This window comes from Egretta garzetta, unplaced genomic scaffold (genome assembly GCF_000687185.1).
Source record: "Egretta garzetta isolate BGI_Z169 unplaced genomic scaffold, ASM68718v1 scaffold424, whole genome shotgun sequence".
In the NCBI taxonomy this organism is placed as follows: domain Eukaryota; kingdom Metazoa; phylum Chordata; class Aves; order Pelecaniformes; family Ardeidae; genus Egretta; species Egretta garzetta.
Genome location: NW_009259489.1, coordinates 2,601,914 through 2,626,560, shown reverse-complemented (window position 1 = coordinate 2,626,560; position 24,647 = coordinate 2,601,914). Strand labels below are relative to the sequence as shown.

At 37.0% G+C, this 24,647-nt stretch overlaps 1 protein-coding gene across 10 annotated transcripts in view; it reads right to left on the bottom strand.

Moving 5' to 3' along the window:
- Positions 1-24,647, bottom strand: part of TENT2 (terminal nucleotidyltransferase 2) — a 45,603-nt gene continuing 20,956 nt past the window's right edge. For all 10 annotated transcript variants that reach the window (XM_035892839.1, XM_035892838.1, XM_009637250.2 and 7 more), the window contains 6 exons: positions 22,245-22,373; positions 18,173-18,216; positions 13,006-13,142; positions 6,755-6,846; positions 1,958-2,037; positions 1-113 (listed from right to left, as the gene is read on the bottom strand). In XM_035892839.1, coding sequence (XP_035748732.1) covers positions 39-113; positions 1,958-2,037; positions 6,755-6,846; positions 13,006-13,142; positions 18,173-18,216; positions 22,245-22,373 — 557 coding nt within the window. In that variant the 3' untranslated portion in view covers positions 1-38. The remainder of the gene's footprint in view (positions 114-1,957; positions 2,038-6,754; positions 6,847-13,005; positions 13,143-18,172; positions 18,217-22,244; positions 22,374-24,647) is intronic.

The window sequence follows — 24,647 nt, the reverse complement described above, 5'->3', positions numbered from 1 at the left end:
TCAGCAGGATCCAATAAGAAGAAAGTGAAAGAACTTGGTTATCTTTTCAGTATGGTTCTTCTTAAAGGTAATATACAGCTCAGGTCTTTCTTGTCTCGTAATACCTGCCAAGACTGGGGAAAGAAAAGTGCAAGGTTTTAAAAGGCTATGTATCTTTTCCATTAATACTTAAGTACTATTGTAAGCAGTAAGCCTCACAGATCCACAAAAATAAGGTTGATATTTTTCCTCTTCTTGAAAAGATAGGGGGGTTGGTTTTTTTTAAGGGAAGAAAAACATCTAAAAGGTACACAAAATGCAATGAACTATTGAGGAAGGTACAGCCTTTCAAGAAGAGAGTGGATTTGTGGAGATTGAGATGTTGACATTACTTAAATATTACACTGATATTCTGATTGCAAAATAATTGTCTCAAATCCACACATGTCAAAGTTCCTGGTACAAGATGTTATCTTCTGACATTTTCAGAACTTAATTGTGTCTTTAAAATAGGTTATTTCAATTTTCTTCTGTATTCTAGTGTGAATTCCAGGACACACCTGCCACATCTGTAAGGCTATGAACCTACAAATAACTTCAGTGACGCTCCTGTCTTTAAGCAGAATTAATTTAAACCACAACATGCAATGAAAACCACAAGAATCATCATCTCTCAAGGGCAGTAAGACAAACAGATTCCTTAGACTTCTTAAAAAAGAAGTGCAAGGTTTATTAATAAGTAAGCAACTGTTATTCTTTATGGTTCCTAGTAAAGAAGAAATTTTCTCAAGGCCGTAACACTCTAGTACATAGACTTCCAGACAGCTAGGATCAAACAACTGCTTTTACATTTTTCAGAAAACCACACAGGTTTGAAACCAATTTTTTAATTGAAAACTCCGAAAAAGAGAAGTTCACTCTGATTTCACAGAACAGTTAGAGAGCCCAAACTACTTGGAAAACGACTAATTTAGCAGATTCACAAAATCAAGTGTTTTATATAAAAGTTTGTGAATAGTTCAGTATCTTGGATGCTGACATGGTTAAATAGAAGAAAACTGACATTTCTGAACAGAATTACAAAGCAAAAAAGTTATTCTTTTCTGACTAACATAACACCTTGTAGCATCTGCTTTATTACAAGTATCTGGCATTGATGTCCTTTTAGCCAGAAAAGCCTTGAAGATATTTAAGGACTTGATTAACTGGAGTAAACAGGAGCCTCCAAAGACGGCATAACTGGTTAAAGCTGGAAGTCACTTCTGCACACTAATCCCTACTCATAACTACATCATGACTAGTCAAGAGATCTCAATAACCTAGAATTTGAGCTGCAGTTCCAAATTCAGTGCCCATAATAGAAGACAAGCGTAAAAGAGTTGGTAGCAAGGATTTTTAGAAAAAGGATGTTTAACCAAGGCTTAAATCTTTGCTTGCTTCAAAGTGTTCTTGCCTCCTCCAATGACTGGAACAGTGAAAGCTCCAATTTGAACTACTCATGTTTTAAAATTATGAGTGTGGTTGCCCTGAAGAAAAGTACCAATTCAATTCCATTATTAACAAACAGCTGAAAACCACTGGTCCAATATTTTTAAAAAAGGGATAGTAAGAAGTATAAAACTTTGTTTATTACCTGCTGAATTCATGTGGGAAGAAATAGTGAATGAAGATAAAGTTGTAATTCTAAAGCTATTAACTATCATTAGAATTTTGCACACACAAAATCTAGTACAAAGGGTTTACTATTTCAAGGACCCATTTCAACTTAAGCCTGCTTAATGACAGCTGTTAATAAATACTCTCACTAAATAATTTTCCAAGTTTTTTTTTTAAAAATACATTTCTACTGTTTATATAGTACAAAGCATAAAATATTCATAACACAAACATCAGAAACAGGCAGGTTCAATGACTAGCATTTGTACAACTATCTTGAAAACCAAAGCTACTGGAAAAATTAAATGAGATTTCTTTTTACCTTCACAAATTCACCTTTGATAATATCAAACTTCTGTTTTTCATGTACAGCTCTAGCAGTGTTTGTCCTATCAAAGGGCTCTGCAAGATCAAACGCAAATATTAAAAGTGTTAAAAAAACCTAGAGCTAGGCTGTCTTCACTGAGCAAGTAATCAGACAAAACCCGGAGGAGTCAACACAGCACTGCTTCCCAAGAGTGTTTTGAGTGGCTGATTCTAGTTTGCTTCTCAATCTTTATTTCTACATAACATCCATCCAAAAAAAAAAAAGCCCCAAACCCCAAATGGTCTAATGGTATGTAATACATAATAAAGTCAGGTTATTATATCTATTGATGCAGACTATGATTGTACTGAATTTATGCATCAGTAATTATTTGTTCCTGCTTAGTCTGTGATGACATATCAGAATATGATTTTGCATATTAAAATGTTTTGAAGCTTACTACACATGTGCCTCTTGGAACTGTTTGCTTTAGATTCATCTCATTCTCAGTGAAAGAAATACAAGGAGTAAATTAAATATTTACTATAACTTTTTATATAAGATGTACCACCTACTGTAAACACGTATTTTAACAATTAACAATTTGGGACTTCTACCTTCTAACAGACTACAACTTTATGTGATGTCTTCCTTTTTTTTTTTTGCTAACACAGTTAAAACTTTGGAACTTTTTTTGTTTAATTGAAGGATTTAAAAAGTACTCCTTGCTACTGATAGGGTTGCCATCATTAAAGGAACAGATACTAAAAAATTATGATGCAGCAATTATGCATTACAATGCTCTACAAAACAGGTTTTATAGTCTTTTTTGCCTTACTAGAGAACTGTTTAAGTAACATGGTATATTCCACACTGGCAGTATGTATGAAAGTCCTTAAGGGCCACAGAAGTACTTGCTAGATCAGGCAGCTTCTTTGTTTAATTGGTTGTGAATTGCTGTTGTTCAGATAGGTACATACAGTAAAATAAAGCATTAAACAGACATCAGAAGGGCTTATGCCATTCTGGAGATTGGGACTTCAAACTTGGAACATGCTCCATAGCATTGGGTTTTTATTTCTGCAAGCTCTTTAAATTCCCAAAGAAATTGTTTCATGCAATAGATGTTGTATTTGGGAAGTTTCTAAAAGGTTTCTCTTCAAAATACCTATGAAGTTTTCAGTGGATGTTTACAGGCAGATTTATTTCACCTTAGAATGCATCTCACATTTAGATTACAACAAAAAATTGTATCAATTAATCAAATAAAAAAGGTACAAAGTCCTCTGAAGTCAGTCACATAATTTAACACAGTGACCTACTGCCACTAAGAACTCCATGTCCCTTACCATGTGAAGCAGTACAGCATCTCTTTCATGTCTTAAACGTGATGTTAACTGTTTCTTTAGTGCTAGGACCTTTATGTACTTATGTTGAATCAAGCGCTACCTATTTTTTTAAAGCAACAAGAGCAAAGCTGTACAATCTTCTGAAACCATCAGCATGAAAAGAAGCACTCCAGTCACAAAAGCTGACTCATATTTTCCCGTTATTCTTCCTGCATATGTACTGACTGTCAAAAGACAAATTCATTCCCTGGAGGGCAGCAAGAATAATTTTGGAATCAGCTACTATTTACAACACTACATTTTCTAACCATCAAGACAGCGAGAGTCCATCATAAGTTGTTTTGTTCACACACAGAGATGAGAATATTAAAAGAAAAAAAGTAATACAACTTCAACACTGATGCTGAGGGAAAGGCTAAAGGGAATAATCTTTCCAAATGAAAATACAAGAAATCATAAAACTTCAGAACTGCTGCAAACCAAGCCTTGAAGAATTGTTTTTAGAATTGTTTTTAACACGTGGATCTGAAAGACTTAAAAGTAGAGCTTAGACGGCATCTGATCCAGTTTCCTTAAATGGCTATCAATTTAATTGTCTCACAAAACTGCCATGTTTCTAGCTTTTCCAAACTGTGTCTTTTTCAACAGGAGAGTGTATGGTATTATTTAATACAGACAAGATTTAAACTGAAACCAGAATAGTCACTAGCAGTTTAGAGCTTCTGACAAGGAATGTTCAGAAACATCAGTTAAAAGCAGTGTTCTCTGTATCCCCATAATAGCAATAGCCTGACAGATTTTAAACTGTCTGAAAAGAGCATCTCTACTATATTTGTTTCTCTAACAGCAGAAGTAAGTGAACATCGGTCTTAAGGCCAATAAAAATTAAAACAGAACACAATTTTTTCTTTGACAAGCCTAAATACAGTGCTACATGCAGAATTATGACAACTTGCAGGCATAGACTTGTGTAATCTATCAACAAATATATCTAAAATATTAAAAAAATATATGCAATAATATCAATTACTAAAATTTTAGTCCGCTAACTGGAAAATCTAACACAGACTTGGAAACCAGAATATGTTGACATGTTTCGCTAGCTTTTAAAGGCTTCTTCTCAAAGTACACAGAGGTCTATGTACGTACTTTGTTAAATTAGTTCAGCTTAACAGCTGTTATAAGCATGGTGTCTACTTTGAGTTGAAATGGGAAATCTGATTTTTCCCTTCCAATTTAGAAGTAAAAACTTGGTATGTGAGGCTAAAACCCACTCTTAATAAAGTCTTGAAGCACATTGTAACAGGAAGGAATCAGCTGTGCCACCTATAATTTTGCTTTTTTAATACTGCAAATGCAAGATATACTCTTAAGGAAAATTTGTATGTAATCAAGCCCGCTTAATACAAATTCTAAAATGCTTACTTTGTATGCTGATATTCTATTTTCCAACCTGACCGAAAGAGAACCTAATTATTTAACCACTTTGTAAAGTCACAAAAAAATTGAGAGCTTGAAACACACAGCTCCCTCCTGCAACACAGCGGATCAGCCTCATGTGACAGCAGCAGACAGGGCTGCCCAGCATTCCCACCTCCCACAGTCAGACCAGAGCCTTGGCAATGCCTGCACTGTGCTATCCCGAATAATTTCAGCTGTGCAGATACTCCAATTCTCACGTTTCTCAACTCTGAGACTGCAGAGTCAAGTGTGCAGTCATCTTTCAGTGTATTTTTTCCCCTGTGTCTGGTAGTTGATTCTTTTCCCCAAAAGTCAAATAAAGAACAGAATCCCATCAGGTGGCTTCACATTGCTGTCCTTCCGATTACAGCCAAGTCGGTGAGCTCTGGGCCACAGAGTAATGAACCAGTAGGCAATTACTCCCTGCACAGAGCAGCACAAATGCAGGAAATTAGATGCACACACACAGGTGCACTCCCACCCTCGGCAATCTTGAAGAATGTCTGTCCAGCCACAGGACTTCTGCCTTATCCCCCTCCTCCCCTAGCAAAATTTTCCCAGTCTCTAACAGCTCTTTCCACAGCATTTGTCTCCTGTCCAAGTTCTATTCCTCTTTTATCCTAAAACTTCAAGCCTTGATATCCTGATCCTAATAGCCTCTGTTAGTATTAGCCCTCTAGATGGGGCCCAGGCCATCTCTCATTTCAAACCTTCTCTGTTCACCCCAGTATCCTAAAACCACCTACTTTAATTCTGCTCCTGTTCCACCTCAGTTCCTTATCCACGGTCCCTTGTCCAACCACTTCACCTGCTGCATTCTGATTCTCACTCCCCTTTCTTACCTCTTTGTGTTAACTATTTCCAGTTACACAGCACCTCTCAGTCCCTTCCCTGCTTCTCTTTCCATTTTCCTACCATCCCAATCCTCTTGGCCTATTATCTTCTCTTCCCCTGGTCCAAGCTTTATCTCCTACCTATGTTCATCTTCTCCATATATCTGAACAGCCATATCTTCTGAACAGCCCCAAGTCTCTCAGCCTGTCCTCATAAGAGAGGTGCTCTAAGACAAAGTCCATCTAAAACAGGGTAGGTTTAGACTGGATATAAGGAAGAATTTCTTTACAATGAGGGTAGTGAAACACTGGAACAGGTTGCCCAGAGAGGTAGTGGAGGCCCCATCCCTGGAAACATTGAAGGCCAGGTTGGACGGGGCTCTGAGCAACCTGATCTGGTTAGTGGTGTCCCTGCTCACTGCAGGGGGGTTGGGCTAGATGACCTCTAGGGGTCCCTTCCAACCCCAAACACTATGATTCTATGACATAGATTCCCCATGGCAGTTGAAAGGCATCAGAAGCACATGAAGCAGGTTCCCCGTATAGTACTACTGGCCAGTTCAGCCTGCACTAAGAAGGCTGAGACCTGCAATTCCAAAAGGTAGCCTGAATTTACCCTCCAGCTGTGGAGGGTATCATACAGTCTCTGCACAAAACTGTACATTCACAAGCCAGCTAAAACCAGTAGCAACAAGGGGATCGACATATGCATAATCTAGTCACTTCTAGGACTTGGGATGCCAGAGCATTTCTAGAACAAAGCATATTCTTAGAGAGGAATCTGAATATGTGCCTGCCGTGTTTTTTCAGGAGCTCAATCTTGGCAAAACTGACGACTATTTTTGCAGAGCAAACATACACACTACTGTCATTAAGGCCATTCCTTGTCAAAGTCCTAATCCCTGTTCCAAAAGTAACAGGGCAATGAGCGCTCTTGAAGAAAAGGTCAGGAGAACTATTTTTAAACACTATAGAACTTAAAGCTTCCTTCTCAAATGTTTTTGGCGGGACTGTTTCCAAAACAATTTACATTGGTTAAACTTCATTTTGTACATAAATATATTATATGTGTGCATTATTAAAACACAACCAAGGTAAAGTCTAATTGACAGATTTATGTATTCAGTGTCTTAACAGTTAAAAAATGATAATACAGCTTTGCATTTTACCTTCTACACAAATATATTTGTTTCTCCATTCAATACCATCAGGTCTTGGAATAGCTTTGGCCTCACGAACTGAAATCATTTGACGGCTCCAACTAGGGAAAAGGAAAACAATTTGCAGAACTTTAAACCCTTGATTATAAATTAGTAATATCAGTTTACATTTAAAAAATCGTCAAATTGCTATGTCATAAGCCTGGATAACACCGTACTTTATAATAATGAGTAAATAAGTGTAACAGTCTAGTCTTCGTAATTCACTATATAAGAATAAGGAATGATGGGTAGGAAACAAGAAAAATTTCCCACAAACAGAATTTCATTTATGAAAACATCTGCAAAACGGAACATCACAGGTATCCATGAGTAACGTATATTTACGACAGAATAATTTTTTCAAAACACAGTGTCAACTTGAATATGGACACCTACATCTATTTCTAAGTTCAAAAGAAATTATAGCCTCAAATCTATCTTTCAGAATTTTCTGTGAGGAGAAAAGGAACGTAAGAGTTTAAGTGCACATTAAGTCATATACTGCATTCCATTAAAAAAAATTAAACAAGATATATAAAGATAGCTTGCTTACAAGCCAGCACTCCTGGTGCAAGGAACCTATTATTAGAAAGCACTAACACTTCGTATATGCTGAATTTTCGATCTCCTAGAAGTATAACAACAGAGCAACAACTCAAATACGTGTTTGAAGATATTCTATTGCTTTCTTCACACAGTTTTACAACAACAAAACCGTAGGAAACAATCACACTGAAACAGGAAAAGCAGGCAGTTTACAGGGCAATCTTTACAATGTGGCAAACATCTTTATGAGCTTTATGATGCTTGGCACAAGAATATGCCAAACTTAATGGAAGCCAAAGCAACCACTTGCAGTTTTATGTTCTTACCTACCCACCCAGTTTTCAGCTGCTCTTAACTAAACCAGGGAACTACTATATCAGCAAAAGGCCTGGATCACCAACAATGTGTCACCAGAGCCCTGACTAAATGGGGCTTAGAAGTAGCTGGGCAGCATGCTGCTAGCTGTACTGGTGTTATGTATACCTGATGTGATTTCCTGATTGGATCAATCTTCTGACATAATGCAAAGAGAGAGGAGCTTGGCTGGGTGCATCAACCACCTGCAGTAAATCTGTAAATATCAACTGTAAATCAAAATACAGTCTATAATTCATCAGTTAAATTTGGAAGAATGCTCTGCTCCCTAGGCCACAGATCAGCTGTCATAACTCCATTAAGTCAGTGGTGATCAGACAGTTTACACCAGCTAAAAATCTGTGCCTGTAATTCTACAAAATACCTTGGATAACACTCATGACTAAAACAACTTATGAAAGTAAGCTGTTTGAATAACTGTACTTCCATAGAACACATGTTATTCTTCTATTGAAGAATATGAATAGGGCCTATTTCAAAAAGGTGCAGGACACGGCATATGAAGCATAGTTTAGGATACCTCAGATTCCTTATTCACCCACTGCTCTGTATATTTAGACTTCTCTTGATATACTTTTTAGAAAATTAGTACAGGTGATGATCATTCTAGCACTTAATGCAAACTAAAGCTTTCATTCTAACCCATCACTCTCCTTCTCCTTAATTCCCAGAGTAGACTATTTTTGCAGAATCAGAGATATTATGAAGCACCAAATACTTTCCTATCATGTCTTTTTAATAAACTACCATCAACACAGGCTTAACAAGAAATTCAGATTAATTGCTCAGAAAAGACACAAACACAAAAGAAGACAAAAGAGAAGCAGCATGTGACTAGAGCATCAAAAAAGCTTAAACTGCAGCTCCAGAACATTGGTCATGAGCAGAAGAAGCTGACAGTTCAACTCTTCTGCTTTTTCTAAAAGCTTATTTAAAAATCCGAGATATCTAGGCCAGTGGGAAAAAAACAAAAGTCATGCAATAAAGTATTTGAGCTGTGTTTGGTTAAACCAGGCAGTATTGTTTCACTTCAAACATGTAATTCTTGTCTTGACTTACTTTCCTCTAGCTTATACATGGATTGATTCCTCAGCAAAAAAACAAATTTTATAATATATAGTTTTATGTTTATATATATATTATAGGTTATAATACACTGGCTTAGTAAAAAGCAACAAAAAAGGTAACATTTCTAGCTATTTAAATACCTTTTTATTTAGACTTTAAAACAACTGCTTTATCTATAGTCTTATTAAACCTTTACTAACCCTGCCTTGGTATCAAAATCAGTCTGAATTAGAAATGAATTACCAATAGCAAGTGATTTGTGTATCAATTTAAGCCTTTTTGGCTTGCACACAATAACTCCATGATTGCCAACACAAAGCAAATATTCTCTGCACACACACTTTCAATCCCTAAGTTAACAATAACCATATAAACAGCTATTTCAATTATCAGTTATTTCTGGTGTCACTGCCCATATTAGGTATGTGTTCCTCATGGAGAAGGCAAGAATTTGAAAGAAAAAGACCAGGCATTTCCATGTGTAAGTGTGTATGAATACAGCACAAATAGATCCAAAAGCTCATCTTTTCCAGAATGTTCTTATAAGACAAAGCCACTTGCATAAACACACTAGGATGGGTACAAATTGCAAGCATATTTAATTCAATATGCTATTAAAAAATGGTCCTTTCATTACCTAACCAATTCTACCCTGAAGAGAGCCATGAGAAACTGTATTTTACGTTTTGTCACGATAATGTAAACAATCTTCTATTTTGTCCATGAAACACAACTTAATCAGTGAATGATCTCAAACGACTGCTACATAACTTGAAACAATAAATTTAAGAGAAGTGCAGTCCCAAAGGACAATCTCTAAGCTCCCTAGCAGTAATTTCAGGGGAGCAAGGCCTTGCTTCAAGGTCTCGCTCTGTAAAGAGACAGCCAAGTGAAAACCTGCTGCCTTCACTCACAGCTGCAGAAATGAAATCAGACACTCCCTCCAGAGGGTCTGGTAAACAGGGACAAGTTTCCAAATACTTTCTTTTGAGAACACCTCCATACATTTTTTACTTGGTCACATTCACTGTGTGAGCAGTGGACCTTTGATAGTTTGAAATACTTAAAGTTAAAATGGAGTTGTAAGCAGACTTTTAGCCAGCTGTATCACGCATTATGCAGACTTGAACTCTTACGGCAAGCTAATTATACAACCATGTCAGCAAATCAAGCTTTGCCGTATGCAGTAGGCAAGTCCAATATATGCACCAATTTCCAAATCACATTTCGGGTAATTTATGAAGGGCATTAAAAATTACTTCTTACAGACACACTGAAAATCCCAGAGTAGGGCTGTGGAATGTGTGGTGTAAAAATACATGTTATTCAGTGATTTTCTGAATCAGCTTACAGTCTAAATAAACAAAGCAGATTAAAAGGAAAAAAACATAGCACAAGGAGATAAACTTGGCTGCAGAGATGTAAGACTCCTGTTTCTTCCTTTGTGGCCTACTCTTTGGACCCATCCTGCCCTTAAATATTAGTCACTACATCAAGTGAAAAAACCCATAGATTTTAACTGAAATATCTACTGGCCTTTGCTGGACTGAGGGGGAAGTTTAAAACAATATATCAGCATCTTCCCTTCATCTTCCTGACCAATACATATAAAATAGTTGATCAGTTATGCATGCCAGGCAGGTGGTGTCAATGACTCATTCTGTCCAAAATTATGATCTTCACACGTGATCCGATCATTCTTGACTGCATGCTGCTCTTTCAGCAAAACAGATCCTGCATATTGAACATGGTAGTGTTGTGTCCTACTCCATAGGTAGGAATCTACAAAAGTCACTTTTATGAACATTGAAGCAGTATTCTCTTTAGTAATCTTTTCATCAAACACATCACAGTTCAGTAGTGAAAGTTCACTTGGCACAGTACAGGTCATCTAAATGACACCTAACTTAAGTCACAGTGTCTGAAATATAGCCTGAAAATTCCTGTGCATACAACCACTACTGGATGTTTTACAGGGAAAGTAAACAGGGGAAAAAAAAAAATACTGATTACAGCAATGACAATATTCAATATGTTCAGGAGTGAAACACTAAAAGGCAAAACTGAGAGTCCTGTGTTGTGTGTATTTAACTCTTGTCCTCATTCCCATCTATAACGTTGTTTCCATCAGCAACCTCAAAGCAAAGATAACAGATACTGTGGACTGTGTGACACCGCACTTGTGCTCACCATCTGGCTATCACACACACACAAAAGTTTAAACAATATGTTCTGCCTGCCTTTTCCCTAGCATGGGCATTAATTTGGGTTTCTCTTCTCCAGCAAATTACCAGGATTTTTTGAAACTATATGGAATTTTATTATCTTAGGGACACGCACCCTGCTCCTTTCAAACAGGATTTATAGTTGTCAGGGATGTACAGATGGTTAAGTAAACAGTACACCTGACTTAAGTTTTATTCCTGTAGCAGAAAGAGTTAAAAATAATGAATGTTGCTGCATTAGGTTCCTGATATGACTTCTCAGCTATGTAACATTTTCAACACAGGAATTCCAATGGCTATTTTCTACAACAGAATATCACTAGTCAACTGTTCAAACGCTTATCAGGTACTTAACACTGGAAAGACAAACCAGATACTCTTTTTTTGTTTGGTTCATTATTTTTTAAAAATCTTTTCTTCCCTTGATGTCAGCCACTATCCTATTCTTCATTGTCCACTTTTTCAAGCTTTGTTTTAACCAGAAGCTCCCCCGTGCCTGTGATTAAACTTAGGTAACACTTTTTCCTCATTTGTGATCATAACAAAAAATAATATTCAGGGATTACCATCAGTTCAGCACTGATACTGCAGCATTGTTAGTCTTCATACTTCTTAGTATATCCTGCGTGTCTAGCAGCAGGCAGGAAAAAAAAAAATAAAATTTTCCTGGACCAGCTACTGACTTATGCAGAAATCTGCTCTTGACTATGTTCACAATTACCCAAACCTAAAAAGTCAAGTTAGGCATTTTTCCTGTATTTGGACAAGATCTCTGCTGGTATGCACAGGCAAACCAGACACTTCTTCCTTAGTGGAAAAGATACTTACTTTCATATACAAGAAGATTAACAGCTCATTATACAGACAAGTAATACAGGATGCATAAATTAGGAATTCGCAGTGTCTTCCAATTTCCCTGTTTAGCAAACAGCACCTTGCCAGCTGAAAAGACAGGTACTCAGGAGAAGCTTTTAGGACAAAAGACCATTCCCTTATTTGCAGAGATCGTTGAAGGAAAATCCTTTATGTGAAAATCTCTCAGAATCAGGCTTAAGCATGCACAAAGAGCAATTAATTCATGAATTGCCACAGGCCATACGGATTTACATATTCCACACACGGTGCACTCCCCAGCAATGTTTTCTTGTAAGGGTTTCATGATTGTTCACTTCTTACATTGAAGTAAAATACGAACACTTCAAAAATTACAATGAGTATCCAGCAGTTATACATTTCATTCTCCTTCCAGGAAATGGATATGATGCACATATACAGGACAGCAACACATATGAAGCAACTGCCTCAGAAACAAGTTCTTTAGAAGATCTTTAAGCTAGCTGAAATACAACCATTTGAGATTTTATACAGACAACCACTTTTCCTAAGAAATTCTCAAGTGACAATTTGGCAAAATGTTAGTCATCTACAGCTTTCTCTGATGCCCTCACAACTAGCTTCTCCTTCTCTTCTACAAGTGCAGATGAAAAATTAAACTCAGATTCTAGCAAACCAACAAGGTTAGTGAACCAACTATACATGGGAGAATTCTTCACTAGGTGTGGCCTATATTAACGTGTATTATAGTCTAAGTAAGGAGCCACCTGGTCAGTTACCTCCACTGACTCAGGGTGACAGAAGACAAGCACAGCTAGTAAGGACCAAACAATTAATACCTCAATCAATATCTTAAATTACAATTAAGAAGAACAGATTTTTTCTCACACATGGATAGGCAGTTCTAGTGTAATATAATAAAAGACATAGCTCTCTAATTTCTGGCAGCTATTTTGCAGGATAGGAAGCTTGGCTAAGCAAAAGATGTCAGATGCTCTTTATCAGCATTCCTGTTGGCCTTTAGCCCTTTCACCCGTTTCCTTTCTGTCAGTTACCACTCCTGTGTTACTGTTATTTTTTCTCTTCAGGGATTATAAAGTGCTGATACACTGAATAGAAGGAATCAAAGTTTTGCATATTCTAAAACACTAAGATGAGCTTATTACTTACTCAAATTCTGTGGCATAATATTTGAAGAAGCCTATTAGTAAATCTCCAAGGCTTGATGCATTTTTTGAGAGGTAAGGAGGAACGGTGCATGGAGCTTGATGAACAAAATGCAACTGCATAGTAGGATCAAAAGATTCCTGTCAAAATAAAATCAGAGAGTATGTATATACACACACACACTGCCTTAATCTAGGTGCATATATTTTTCACAATAAAAAAGCTGCCTATCGTTTACTTATTAGAAGTTCAAAAACAACTTATAAGCAAAGGACTCTACTTCCCCTGAGCTCACGTAGAAACATCTTGCACAGGAGCTTCTAGGACCATCCCTTGCTTTCTGTTTGCTAAAGAATTTTGACATGGGAGAATCTCTGAACTGGACTTAACGTTTACATGCTAGTAAAACCAAGGAGCAGAAGCTGAGTAAGGTAGCCCGCACTGAGCTGCCTGCAGTTGAACTGAGACAGGGTAAGTGAAACTAATGCACTTATTGCCAATTCCCATAACTCTGGTACAGAAACAAGCCAAAAGGAAGGCCTGACTTATTTTTCCCACAGCATAGGCTCTAATATGAACCTGCATCCTCCAAAATAATGAGATCAAAGACTGCAGCAGCACCTCCTCTAGCCAACCTATCTGAAAGAATAAAAAAACAAAAATAAAAAAAACCCCCAAGTTATACAAAAAACCTGAATACACAAACTGCATCGTTTAAGCTGAAGTATGCTTTTCTTTGGGGGGAAAAAAGGGAAGAAGTCAGGTTTGCTATAAACTAAATCACTATTGCCAGCTTAAAAAGGAATCTACACAAGACTAAATATTGTTTTACATCTGCTATATGGTTTGGGTGTCCACTGCAACCTTTAGGTTCTTTTGAGAAACTGTGTTACATGGAGGAGAACATACCTTCTCTTGCTAGAGAAACAATTTTTAAAACCCGGTAGTACCAGGATACTACACTTTACAGCCATGTTGCATATTTTAAGGAAAATGAACCAAAGCACAGACTTTACATTCACATAAAGAAATACATCATGCAAGTTTGGGAACCTGTTCAGTCATTACTGTATCTCCCCTCCCACTCCTTTGTTTTTTTAAAGAGTAATATCAGGCATCACTCAAACTGTATAATACTAGAATACCACTGGAAGCACTGTACACTGTAATACTATTTTCATGTACACAGCTGGCAGTGCTTCCTCTGAGGACGTATGGTTAGTGATCAAACCAGCAGGACTGGAAAGTTTGGGACTCCTGTCCTCTTTTGCCAATTTTAGCAGAATTTCCTGGAACCTTGCACAACACCTTCTGGGGAAAAAAGGCCATTCTTCCAGCGATGAAAAATTTCAAGTCTTGTTCTCACGACATAACTTTGCATATAAAATATTATTATAATTAGAAGAACTCAGGATTTAACAGCTTACTATCAAACAGAACACACCAAAACCATGGAGACAGACGGACATAAAAAGCAGATATGTAGCATTTAAAGATCTAAAAGGAAACAACTGTTCCCATGTTATACAATATATACAGTTTTAACCCCAAAGGTTATCAGACAAGTACTAGAGTGAAAGTCACTCCAAATGAGTATTAAAAGTTAAAAAGTATTAACAGTATAACAGCTCATGAGGAAATGGACACAGGGCAGGGGGAGAGGGAGGAATGAAAACATGGAACATGGGCTGCTGACCTCCAAACAATAAAAAACAGATATGCAATGAAATTACTACAACAGAGGTCGACTCAGATTAATAGTAACAGTTTGGAGGCAGCAGACTTTTTTTGAAACACAAAGGAGGTGGGGGTTTTTTAATGCTTTGAATGTTCAAATGCCTGAGAACTTCTCAACTGCAACGAAAAATCTGCCCCCACAGTAAGGCTGGCATACCGAGTAGCTAAATAGACTCTGGGATATTATTTTTCAGAATAATAAATAAGCTATTTTCTTCAGCACTATTACAAGCTTAGAGAGGATATTGCTTTTTGTTATCAGTCTTGACCTTAAGTACATTTTATGGTTTATATATTGATCACACTTAATTACTTGTTATTAGTGTTTGTACATCATTTGAATAAGCAAAAATATATCAAGTTATGCTAATAGCACAAGACAACATATCAAACACAGTTGTAACAAAACTTGCAGCAAAAAGATTGTATGTGTGCCTGTGTGCGTATGCTCACATCCAGAAAGAATGGAGGAGCAAAAGGATATAAAATACAACTTTATCCAAAGATATTTTTTTCAATAAACTTTGTTAGCAGTTAATGAAATAGGAAGTTACAAAAGCTTGTAGTTTTAAATCACAAATCTGTATTTTGAAAAGTGTGATTATGATAGAAGCATAGGCCAGATGAAGGCATTTTTCAGGATATTTAGTTTGTCTCTTTCTTCAGAGAGTTTGCAGCTGATCAGAAGTCATGTAAGCAGCAGTGATAAAACTGAAAGACTCCTCATTTGAGGAGTAGGAAATATACCACATTCCAAAGATTCCCAACCATGGCAGCGGAGATAAAATTCCTAACTTGCAGTAGAAAGCAATTTTCTACATCCTCATCTAGTAATTAGGATTAAAAACCTCTTCAATTATGCAATCTAAAACTATTACGGTTTTTTTTCAAATCAAGTTCAATTTCATGACACCTCCAGTTTCAAGTTTTATCATGGATGTTAAATACACTTGCCTCACAAAGGTCAGGCAAATCAAAGTTTTCCTTACTCAGAAGGACATTTGCCTTCAAAAATAAACACATACTATTCTATACAAATGCTCTAGTAAAAATGCAAGTTACAGTCTGTAGTAGCTAATCATTTAAAAACCCAACCACCTAGTTTAAGAGACACACATAAAAATAATTCTCATCTCCACTTGTTTTAGTACTTTTACCACTAAGAATATGACACTTAAAATGACAACTAAGTATTACAAAATGGAAAGTGTGGCTGAATCTACTTTTCTTGAAGAAAAGAAGATTTTTTTCACACTAATTAAAGCAAAATGCTAATCACATGTTTCTGATATTGTTAGTCAACTTATTTTTTAAACGCTGCAAGTTGCTGATCACCACATGTAGAAGAAGAAAAAAAAAGCAGTTTCATCTTTCTGAACTACAGAAAATTTGTTATGGAAGAAATCACTATTACCAGATTACAAGGCTTTACATGTAAACCCAAATTAACCAAATTAATACCCAATTTGGGTATATGGAAGATCTAATGAAAACTTCTGTCAAGATATACCAATATTCAATGTATCAATAACCAACAATGTAGTTTGCTTAAAGTGGTCAGACCAGACACAGGGTACCGAGGGTTCATTTTTCTGCTTTGCCACAGATGACCTATGAAAATCCATTAGCCTCAACCTGTCCCCATTCACCTACTGTAAATCAGGGATAACCATGCTTTTCTTCCTGCCGGAGGGACTCAGGGAATAACTAGATAAGCAGAACAAGGCACAGCTTACAGATTCTGCCTATAAGGGAGGTTGCTAATAGAATTACAAAGCATCCTTCAAACTAGCTTAGTTTCAAGTAGGCCTTCCTTGTAAGCTTTCCCTTCTTAACTTGCTCTAGAAGGCAAAAAACTGAGTTTCTTTTAAAACTAGTCCCTAATTTGCTTGCTGTGTCTGCCTCACGCTGTCTTAAGAAATGGAAAAGAAATCCAGGATCTGATTGAGCAAGAAATATAAATGAGCTATCTGTTATTTCAAAATACTGCAGAATAAGGGACCCTGAAGTCTTTTTTTCCTAGATCTCTGATCTTTACCTTGGTTGGCTGATTTCTCAAGGGAACAATAGCATTCAGCAACATGCTTCATGTTCAAGCTACATCATGGTTACACATATTCTCATTCTACCTTACACACTGGAAATGAACAGAAGCGTACATCAAAAAAATCTTTATATTTTAATATCTTGATGTATAACGAGTTTGACTCTGACTGTACAAGATTCTTCCTTCAAAGAAGCTTACAGTGGTAACATCAGCATAGTATCTTGCCATTTTTTACAGGTATCTGTATTCGCACACATAAAATAGCCTTCCCCAATCTTACAAATGAACATTTAACTCATGTTGATACTTTAAATAAGTGCAGCTCAAAGACTGAAGCAAATTGTGTCTGTCCAAGGACTGACTCCTGTGCATGAAGGAGCTACAGTAAGCACTATACCATTCTCTGCCCCACCCTTTGCAAGATATGACTGCTCACGAAGCTGAGGCAGCAGAAACAAAAATGTGCCCATGCTAGAGTCCACAAAGTTCACAATCCAGAGCACTAACGGACACCCACCTCCATCTGGATTTAAGCTAGTACACCAGGCTGCTCTGGAAAGTTGGAGACTCGGGCACATGTTCTCTTCTGACTCCCGGCTGCAGCAACGCTCACCTCTGTCAAACACGCAGGCCGAACAAACAGAAGCTGTAACAGCCTAAGCCACCACAGGCTCCCCAGAGCTCATCTGTAAAAGTCCTGACTTGGAGGCAAGTTCTATGTAGACTTCAGAACCGATCCACACATTTTGTGTGGGTACTCTCATCTACGCCGTCGGGCTGGTGGGGCAGGAAGCCCCAGAATCCAACCCCACATCTGATGTGGTCCAATACTCCCTCTAAATCAGCAGTTACAAAACACGTCAGCTCAGTGCCAGCTGGAGACTCCTCCACAGCAACAGAATGCACAGGTGGGCAGGACTGAAGCAAAATTTTGTGAGATGTCAAAAGTCTCCTTAGTAAACATGTATCATTCACTCTCTGCATCCAGAAATAATTAGGCAACTCAACAGCAGCGGGAAGGTACAGAATTCTGAAACACCACAGTTGGATGGAAAACTACTTAACATATTAGGAAATAAGAATCAGAAAGTTACAGATGACACAGGGATATTTTCAGGCCAGCATAAAGAGAATTAGGTCAACAACTCTTATTAGCACTCGTTTCCAACTGTCTGTGAAATCTTCTCATATGTAACAGACTGTTTTTCCTAAAGAAATTATCAAAAGCAGTAGATAACCCTTTCCAGGCTTATGTTTAGTGAATCAATGACCAGGCTTACAGACAGTGTTTAATTTAATCCATTAGAGATATTTAAGAATTCATATATTTTAGACAAGCAGCTTCATACACGTATATGATGTAGTAAATTCATAAGAAACACTTACTGGGTAATTTTTTTGAAGGGATGGAAGGATGGGTTCAGGTAGGGCTATAAAAAAAAAAGTTTAAAGTTGCTGTGATTCATGAAATTCACAGGAAACAATATCATATCAACTACACCAAAGGGTTGGGCTGTTCTATCTTAAAAACATCTATCAAAAACTTGACTTTTATGCATTTTGTAAAGTAAGTTGTTCACCAAATCTTTCTATTATTGTATTTTGTATATAGTAGTATAAGGAGTTAATTCAGCAAAGGGAAACTGTTACTAAGATACTACTATTTGTAGAAGACATGATGAGTTCTACAGCAGCTGGGTACAACTTTGCTTTTAAAATTCCTATTAATTCACGGCTGTAAGAAACTCATCTAGATTCCCTAAAGGAAAAATCAGCTTCACTCATTTTTTTTTTTCCTACATCTAATATAATATGATTCTACTGCAGCACAAGAAGTCTCCAGATACTGCAAAAGTACGCATTCTTCAGCTGCAAAGTATTACATACCAAGCCTCCAAAAGTATCCTAAAGATAAAATGCCCAACATGCTTAGCAGGCATTGCTAGCAAAATCCCCACAAAATATAGGCTAATGCTGTTAGTTGGTCTACTAAATGGCAAAGAGGTTATAAAGATTATGCAGACATTAGTGATGCTAACAAACACAAAATGAACTAAACAATTGTAGCTTTTATGAAAGTCATGGATGGGAAGAGCATCTATTGCACTATAAATACAACAGGGAAAAAACTTATCTCCCAGGTTAGGTGTTCCTATGGATAGACAGAAAAAAAATCCCAAAGTATTCACATCCCACTCAATCCTTAGAGCAGCTACAGAACTGTTAGAGCACTCCTCATACTAAAGCTTTAACATCATGTCTTCAGCATGTTTGGGATTTTTTTTTTTTTTTTTTTTTAATTGGTCTACATCACTCACTAGAGAGAATGATAATTAAGTCAGCACACAGGACTTTAACGTGGGACTTAGTTTACTCTTAAGACAAGGTCTCACAGGGGATGAGATGTTACAGAATCCTTTTTCCATACGGGTTAATAATCAGAACAGCAAATTCTCAGAACATGCTTGGGATGTCTTCAAAGAGTATACTATATGAACTAGCAAGACTGCTAAGAATATGATCACAGCTGCTTTCATAATATTTTTATTTTGTTTGCGGGTGTTTAGAAATATGCAAGAACATCTTATTTCTGCAACATCTTGGATAATTTCCAGTTCTTTGCCACACTAAAATAAAAGGCAACAAAATCTGAGCAACACAAGCAATCAAGATCTTTTATCTAGATCTGTATGCTATACTAAGAGGATAGAGTTAAGGGGAAAAGTTACCGCTTACCACTAGCATTCACCACATTTTCCTTTTCTTACTGTACAAGATAGCGGGACCTGTTATCTGGAGGAAAGTTCATGTACAAGATACTGATGTAGCTACAAAATAAACTCAAGCCACACTAACCTTAGGTCCAGATATATCCACATGAGTATAAGAATATGGAAATGGATTATGTAGTAAAGAAATTTGTCTAGTGAAGACAGGGACACTATTTACTGCAAGAGAAAGCTTTCACTTTTATTTTTTCCTCCCCAGTAGTATCAACGAAAGCTCTGTTAGAAATTCTATGACAAGGACACAAGCTACTTTCAGTATCATCACATGCATGTAGCAGGAATAATAAAAAAAAAAAAAGTTGAAGTCTGCATGAATAAAGCATCAGAATCTAAACAGCTGGTGCTAGATAGGTGTCCAGTGCCACACTTCAGTCTTTTTTAGCAGAAAAGGCTGATGAAGCACAGGTAAAAGGCTCCTCCTTGGTCTGTGGACTGCTGATCCTTCACAGGCATCTGACTGATCACTGTTTTGCATGAAAAGGATTATTTGAACTTGGCAGCTGCCACAAATGACTACAGCAAATGCCCTCATGCTTGCACGGCTGTTAACGTTCTGGCAAGCCTACACATTTATACTTCCTTATAACTCCTACTCTCTTCCCTTTTGTGTGTTCCTTTTACACACAGCTCAGTAACTGGCTATCCATGACTGCACACGACACCCAATCCAAGTCTCTAGAGTAACTGCGATACAATGAAAATAGATTTGGAGAATCAATTTCCAAGTGAAAAAGTCCATTTCCATTAAAAGTGTAACACTAATTACCAAATGCTTATCAAGTCACTGTTAAGATGGTCACTAATTGCTAGACCATGTAAAGATACTTTTTCTCCTCTCCTGTGGGTGCTTCACCTTTGCATAGCAATTTTCACATCCAGTAGTTGCCAACATTTTCAGTCTTGTATCTAGTAATTGCTTTGGCATTTTTAAGTTCATTGTCATTTCATCTCCTCCAAATCAACATTTTTTGTTTGATTGGTTTTTTCCTGGTGTGTCTTAAGGATCTACATTGAAGTACTCAGTCACCTACAGTATGGTTTCAGAGCTGTGACAACAGACTTGGCTACATTTTCTTTTCTTTCCACAGACACAAAGAAATCTATAGAATTCCACCATAGTAGATGTAGAGAAAAAAAAACATAGTCACTGTATAGACTGGCTTATGTCCTACTGTCCTCATGATTGCTACGCTAACAACAAGCACAGGGTATGGGCATCAAAGAATTCAGAAGTAATGCAGCCAACCGAATCTCAAATACACAAACCCACCACCCTAGGTCCTCTACTACAGATACTGTCCAGCTGAAAGAAAACCACCAGCTTGAGTCAACTAACACAAAAACCTTCCCACCATAGTACAGAGTGGGTGTAGCTACCCACTCTACAGCAAGTATCTATACTCCAGGACAAATAAGCTGTCAGGAACAAAACATTGTTTCTACCTAATATAAAAAAAAAAATAAAATCTACACAAACTGACAAAGAGGAAAAGTCTAACATGAGAGCCCACTCAACCTGTCCACAGATATGATCACAAAATGTTAAGAACCAGTTGTCATTAAAATTACATGAACAAGAATAAACATCACATTACAAAAAAGAACCAAAACAAAGGTGTAGAATGAATACAAGCAGCAAAATACACAGTCTTTGTATGATCTGACAGGAATTAAGAAAATACTTCTACAGGCATGTAACTCCACAAGATGTATACTTCAGGGGTTCCTTGCCTTCCTTTATGAAGCCACTTATCTCCCAATAAAGAACCAAGAAACTCATACTGAGCTAAATGACTTCTTAAATTATAATCCTTAAGTCTTAAGCAAGAATTGCAAATTAGAAAAATCACAAACATGGGCTTCTGCTAATGAAAGAAATAGGGGGATAAGCTAATTTCAACCTATTCTTCAAAAATGTTTCTGGACTGCATAGGTTTCTTGAATTCTCAAGAGGAATCCATAGCTTCTCTAGTAAAGCTCTCCAGCTCCATACAGATAGACGTTCAATGTTTCAATATATTGAGGTCACAAGAAAAGATACTGCCACTGGCAGTCAAACATCCCAACTTCCAATGGTCTTTGCTACCTGTCACCTTACAGAAGACAGTAATCAGTGGAACAATCTAACCACATGGTAGTGCATTCTTGAATACATGCCCTCCGTGTTCAGTCCTTCGCTCACAAGAAGACAGAAAAGTGACCCCACAACATTTGTTGCCCCTTTGAATTTTCTTGGAAGTTCCCAAATTAAAAAAAACAAACAACACAAAAAAAACAAACCAAAAGCCACGAAAATTGTTACGTTTGGGTTTTTCCCTTTGTTAAAAGGCAGATTTCTGTTAACTAGATCTTGAGTTTATTTTTCCATTGTTAAAAGGCAAATTTTTGTTAACTAGTGCTCGAGTTTATTTTATAGTTACACAGTGTCCTGCAGGTACATAATTTTTTTTTTTTTTTTTTAACCTTTTTAAAGCTGGTAACTCTGCCTCCAGAGAAGAGGTATGCTTGTTAAAGAAAAACACAGCACTATGGAAAGGAGTAAACCCCCTTTATTTTCAGATTCTTCTGTGTGGAAGATGACTCCTGCTGGTGTTTAATTTTATTAAAGAGGAAAATTACACAAATATGAACTTAAAAGGGACAGTTTCAACATGTAAAGAAATACTTACTCTGTAAATAGTGCAAAACCATCAATACAAGACTATAGCTGCTTAAGGTACCGCGACTGGCATCATTTATGTCATGAAAACTTGCCCACTTCTTAACAACAAGTACTAACGGACGAACTCGATTCTCAACTGCAAGTAAAATAAATACATCTCAAAAAAAGCAAATTTAACTAGACAGCAATCAATCAACATTTGTTCCTACTTGATCAACACGATACTCTTGTATTCTAAGGTTACCTTTTACAACCATTTTATAGAATTTACTTAGTTGTTCTACAATTACTATCCATCTTATAAATATCAGAAAAAAATATTTGCATTTGAAAACAGTCTTGAGTAGTAAGATCCACAGACACATTACAAGGGGTATGCCAGGTAACTCGCAGATAAGGCAAAACTGTACGCATCAGGCAATACAGCAGTGTCACATAATATTTTAAGTTTTCTCCAGTTCATACTCATTAAATCAAGACATATGCTTTTCATAAGGAAAAAAATAAATACAGTCATATTCCAGGTATGATCTTCTGAATTGCCGGGGAATACAGACAGCATTCTAATTAAGGTAGTAATCTGTTGTAGGGAGATGTCACTTACCACCACCTCCTAGGGACCTTGCAGAGTACTTAATTTATTATTTGCAGATATGTGGAAGCAGATCATCAGGTCAGTCAAGTGCCTTATGATGGCCTTACAATGCCATGCCTTACATGTTGTGGCGTATCTTTTCTAACCTGACAATGTCATGCAAAGTTTTGTATTCTACACATCAGGACAGGAATGTATCAATAGGTAATTGCTTCATCCAGGAAAACAGACATTCTGAAACAGCACCGGTAGTGGTACTCTCTGTTATTCTGAAAATCCTATCAAGCATGCGATTTTCTGGTACTCTGTCCCGCCCCCCCCCAGCATGAAGGTCCTAGATCTGGAAGACCTCTTAGAAACAACTAACTCCTTACCACCAGTCACCTCATTGCCAACATTATTCACCAGTGGTTGAACTAGAAAAATATGGCTATTAGTATGCTAACTGTGAGATGCAGAAGAATTACTGTACAGACTTCATATGAACATGCATGAAGTGAAATACAATTTTTCCATGAGAGAAAAATGCAAGTAGGCTCAAATTCCAAATGGGACTGTTTTGTGTCATTTGCTCAAAAGTCCAGCTTCCACTAATTGAAAAATACCTACCATCAATTGCTGATTTAGTTGCAGAGATGTCTCCTTAGGCAAACAACTGATAACATAACAGTATAGACTTCAATTTCTAGCTCTGCTTAATCTACCTACATTTTCTGTGGACATTCAGTTTCACTTTGCCACATCATCTTTGATGTTTTCTACAGCTCCTATGCACCAACATAGGCTGATTTCAAAAAAGACAAGACGACCCACAGAAATATTTATGCTGCTTTTTTTTTTATCGTGCTAAGATAACCAGTCCCTTGTTTGCTTGAGCATCTGTTGTGTTCTAATGGAACAAAGAGACCTATGTATCTTCCACGTGAGAGGTAATTTGATCTTTCTATCTCCCATGCAGAGTGAAGCCCTTGAGCCACAAATTTAAGTGATCAGGCTAATACTTTTACTGCTATCCACCCTGGTTGATACGACTTCTGAAAATATGTAAAGCGACTGTCTGATCCAAGTTTCCATTTACTTTTGTTTGTCTTACATCACGTGAGAGTTTTCTGGTCCAGCAAAGACAAGACAGCCTTTGCTTGATACAGTTTGCTTATTTAAAAAAGTCTAGCACATTGAGGAGATACTCTTTTCAATCACAAGTCTCCCTTAGCTGCTAACTTACTCCTTGACCTCAAGAAAATAAAAATATTTATCCTTCATCAGGAGACATAAAGTTAATTTTACTGGCTTTATAAAAGTGGGCACCAAGGCAGAACGGAAGAAAAGGTGGGACACTAGGACCCCTTCCGCTGCTCTTCCACTCACTCACATCTGACTCTTGTCTGCCCTACAGTGATTTGCTGAGAAGAATAAAGGAAATCTGTGGCAGAAGTTAGGAACAACTATACGAACATTAGACTTGTTGAAGTGATCTGTAGCCATGAATGACAAAGATTATTTCCCTAACCATTTTAAGGAAGAAAATCCTTCTCCATGCATATGCATTGCTGGATATATGAAGAAAATACAGTTAACCAATTGGTCCAGGACAAGTTGGAGCCTCTCCTAGTAATGTTAATATGGAACACAAACTATTCTAAAATATTAGTAAAAATTAACTAGTAAAGGTAACTTCTACCGATAACTTCCTGCCCTACATAGAAAGGAATTCCCGTATGCAAGAACTGAAAAAGGTGGCAGAGGAAGAATTGCAAATGGCCTAAAAGAATTAGCTTGAGGTCCACTCCTTATGCATTTATCTGCCAAATGACA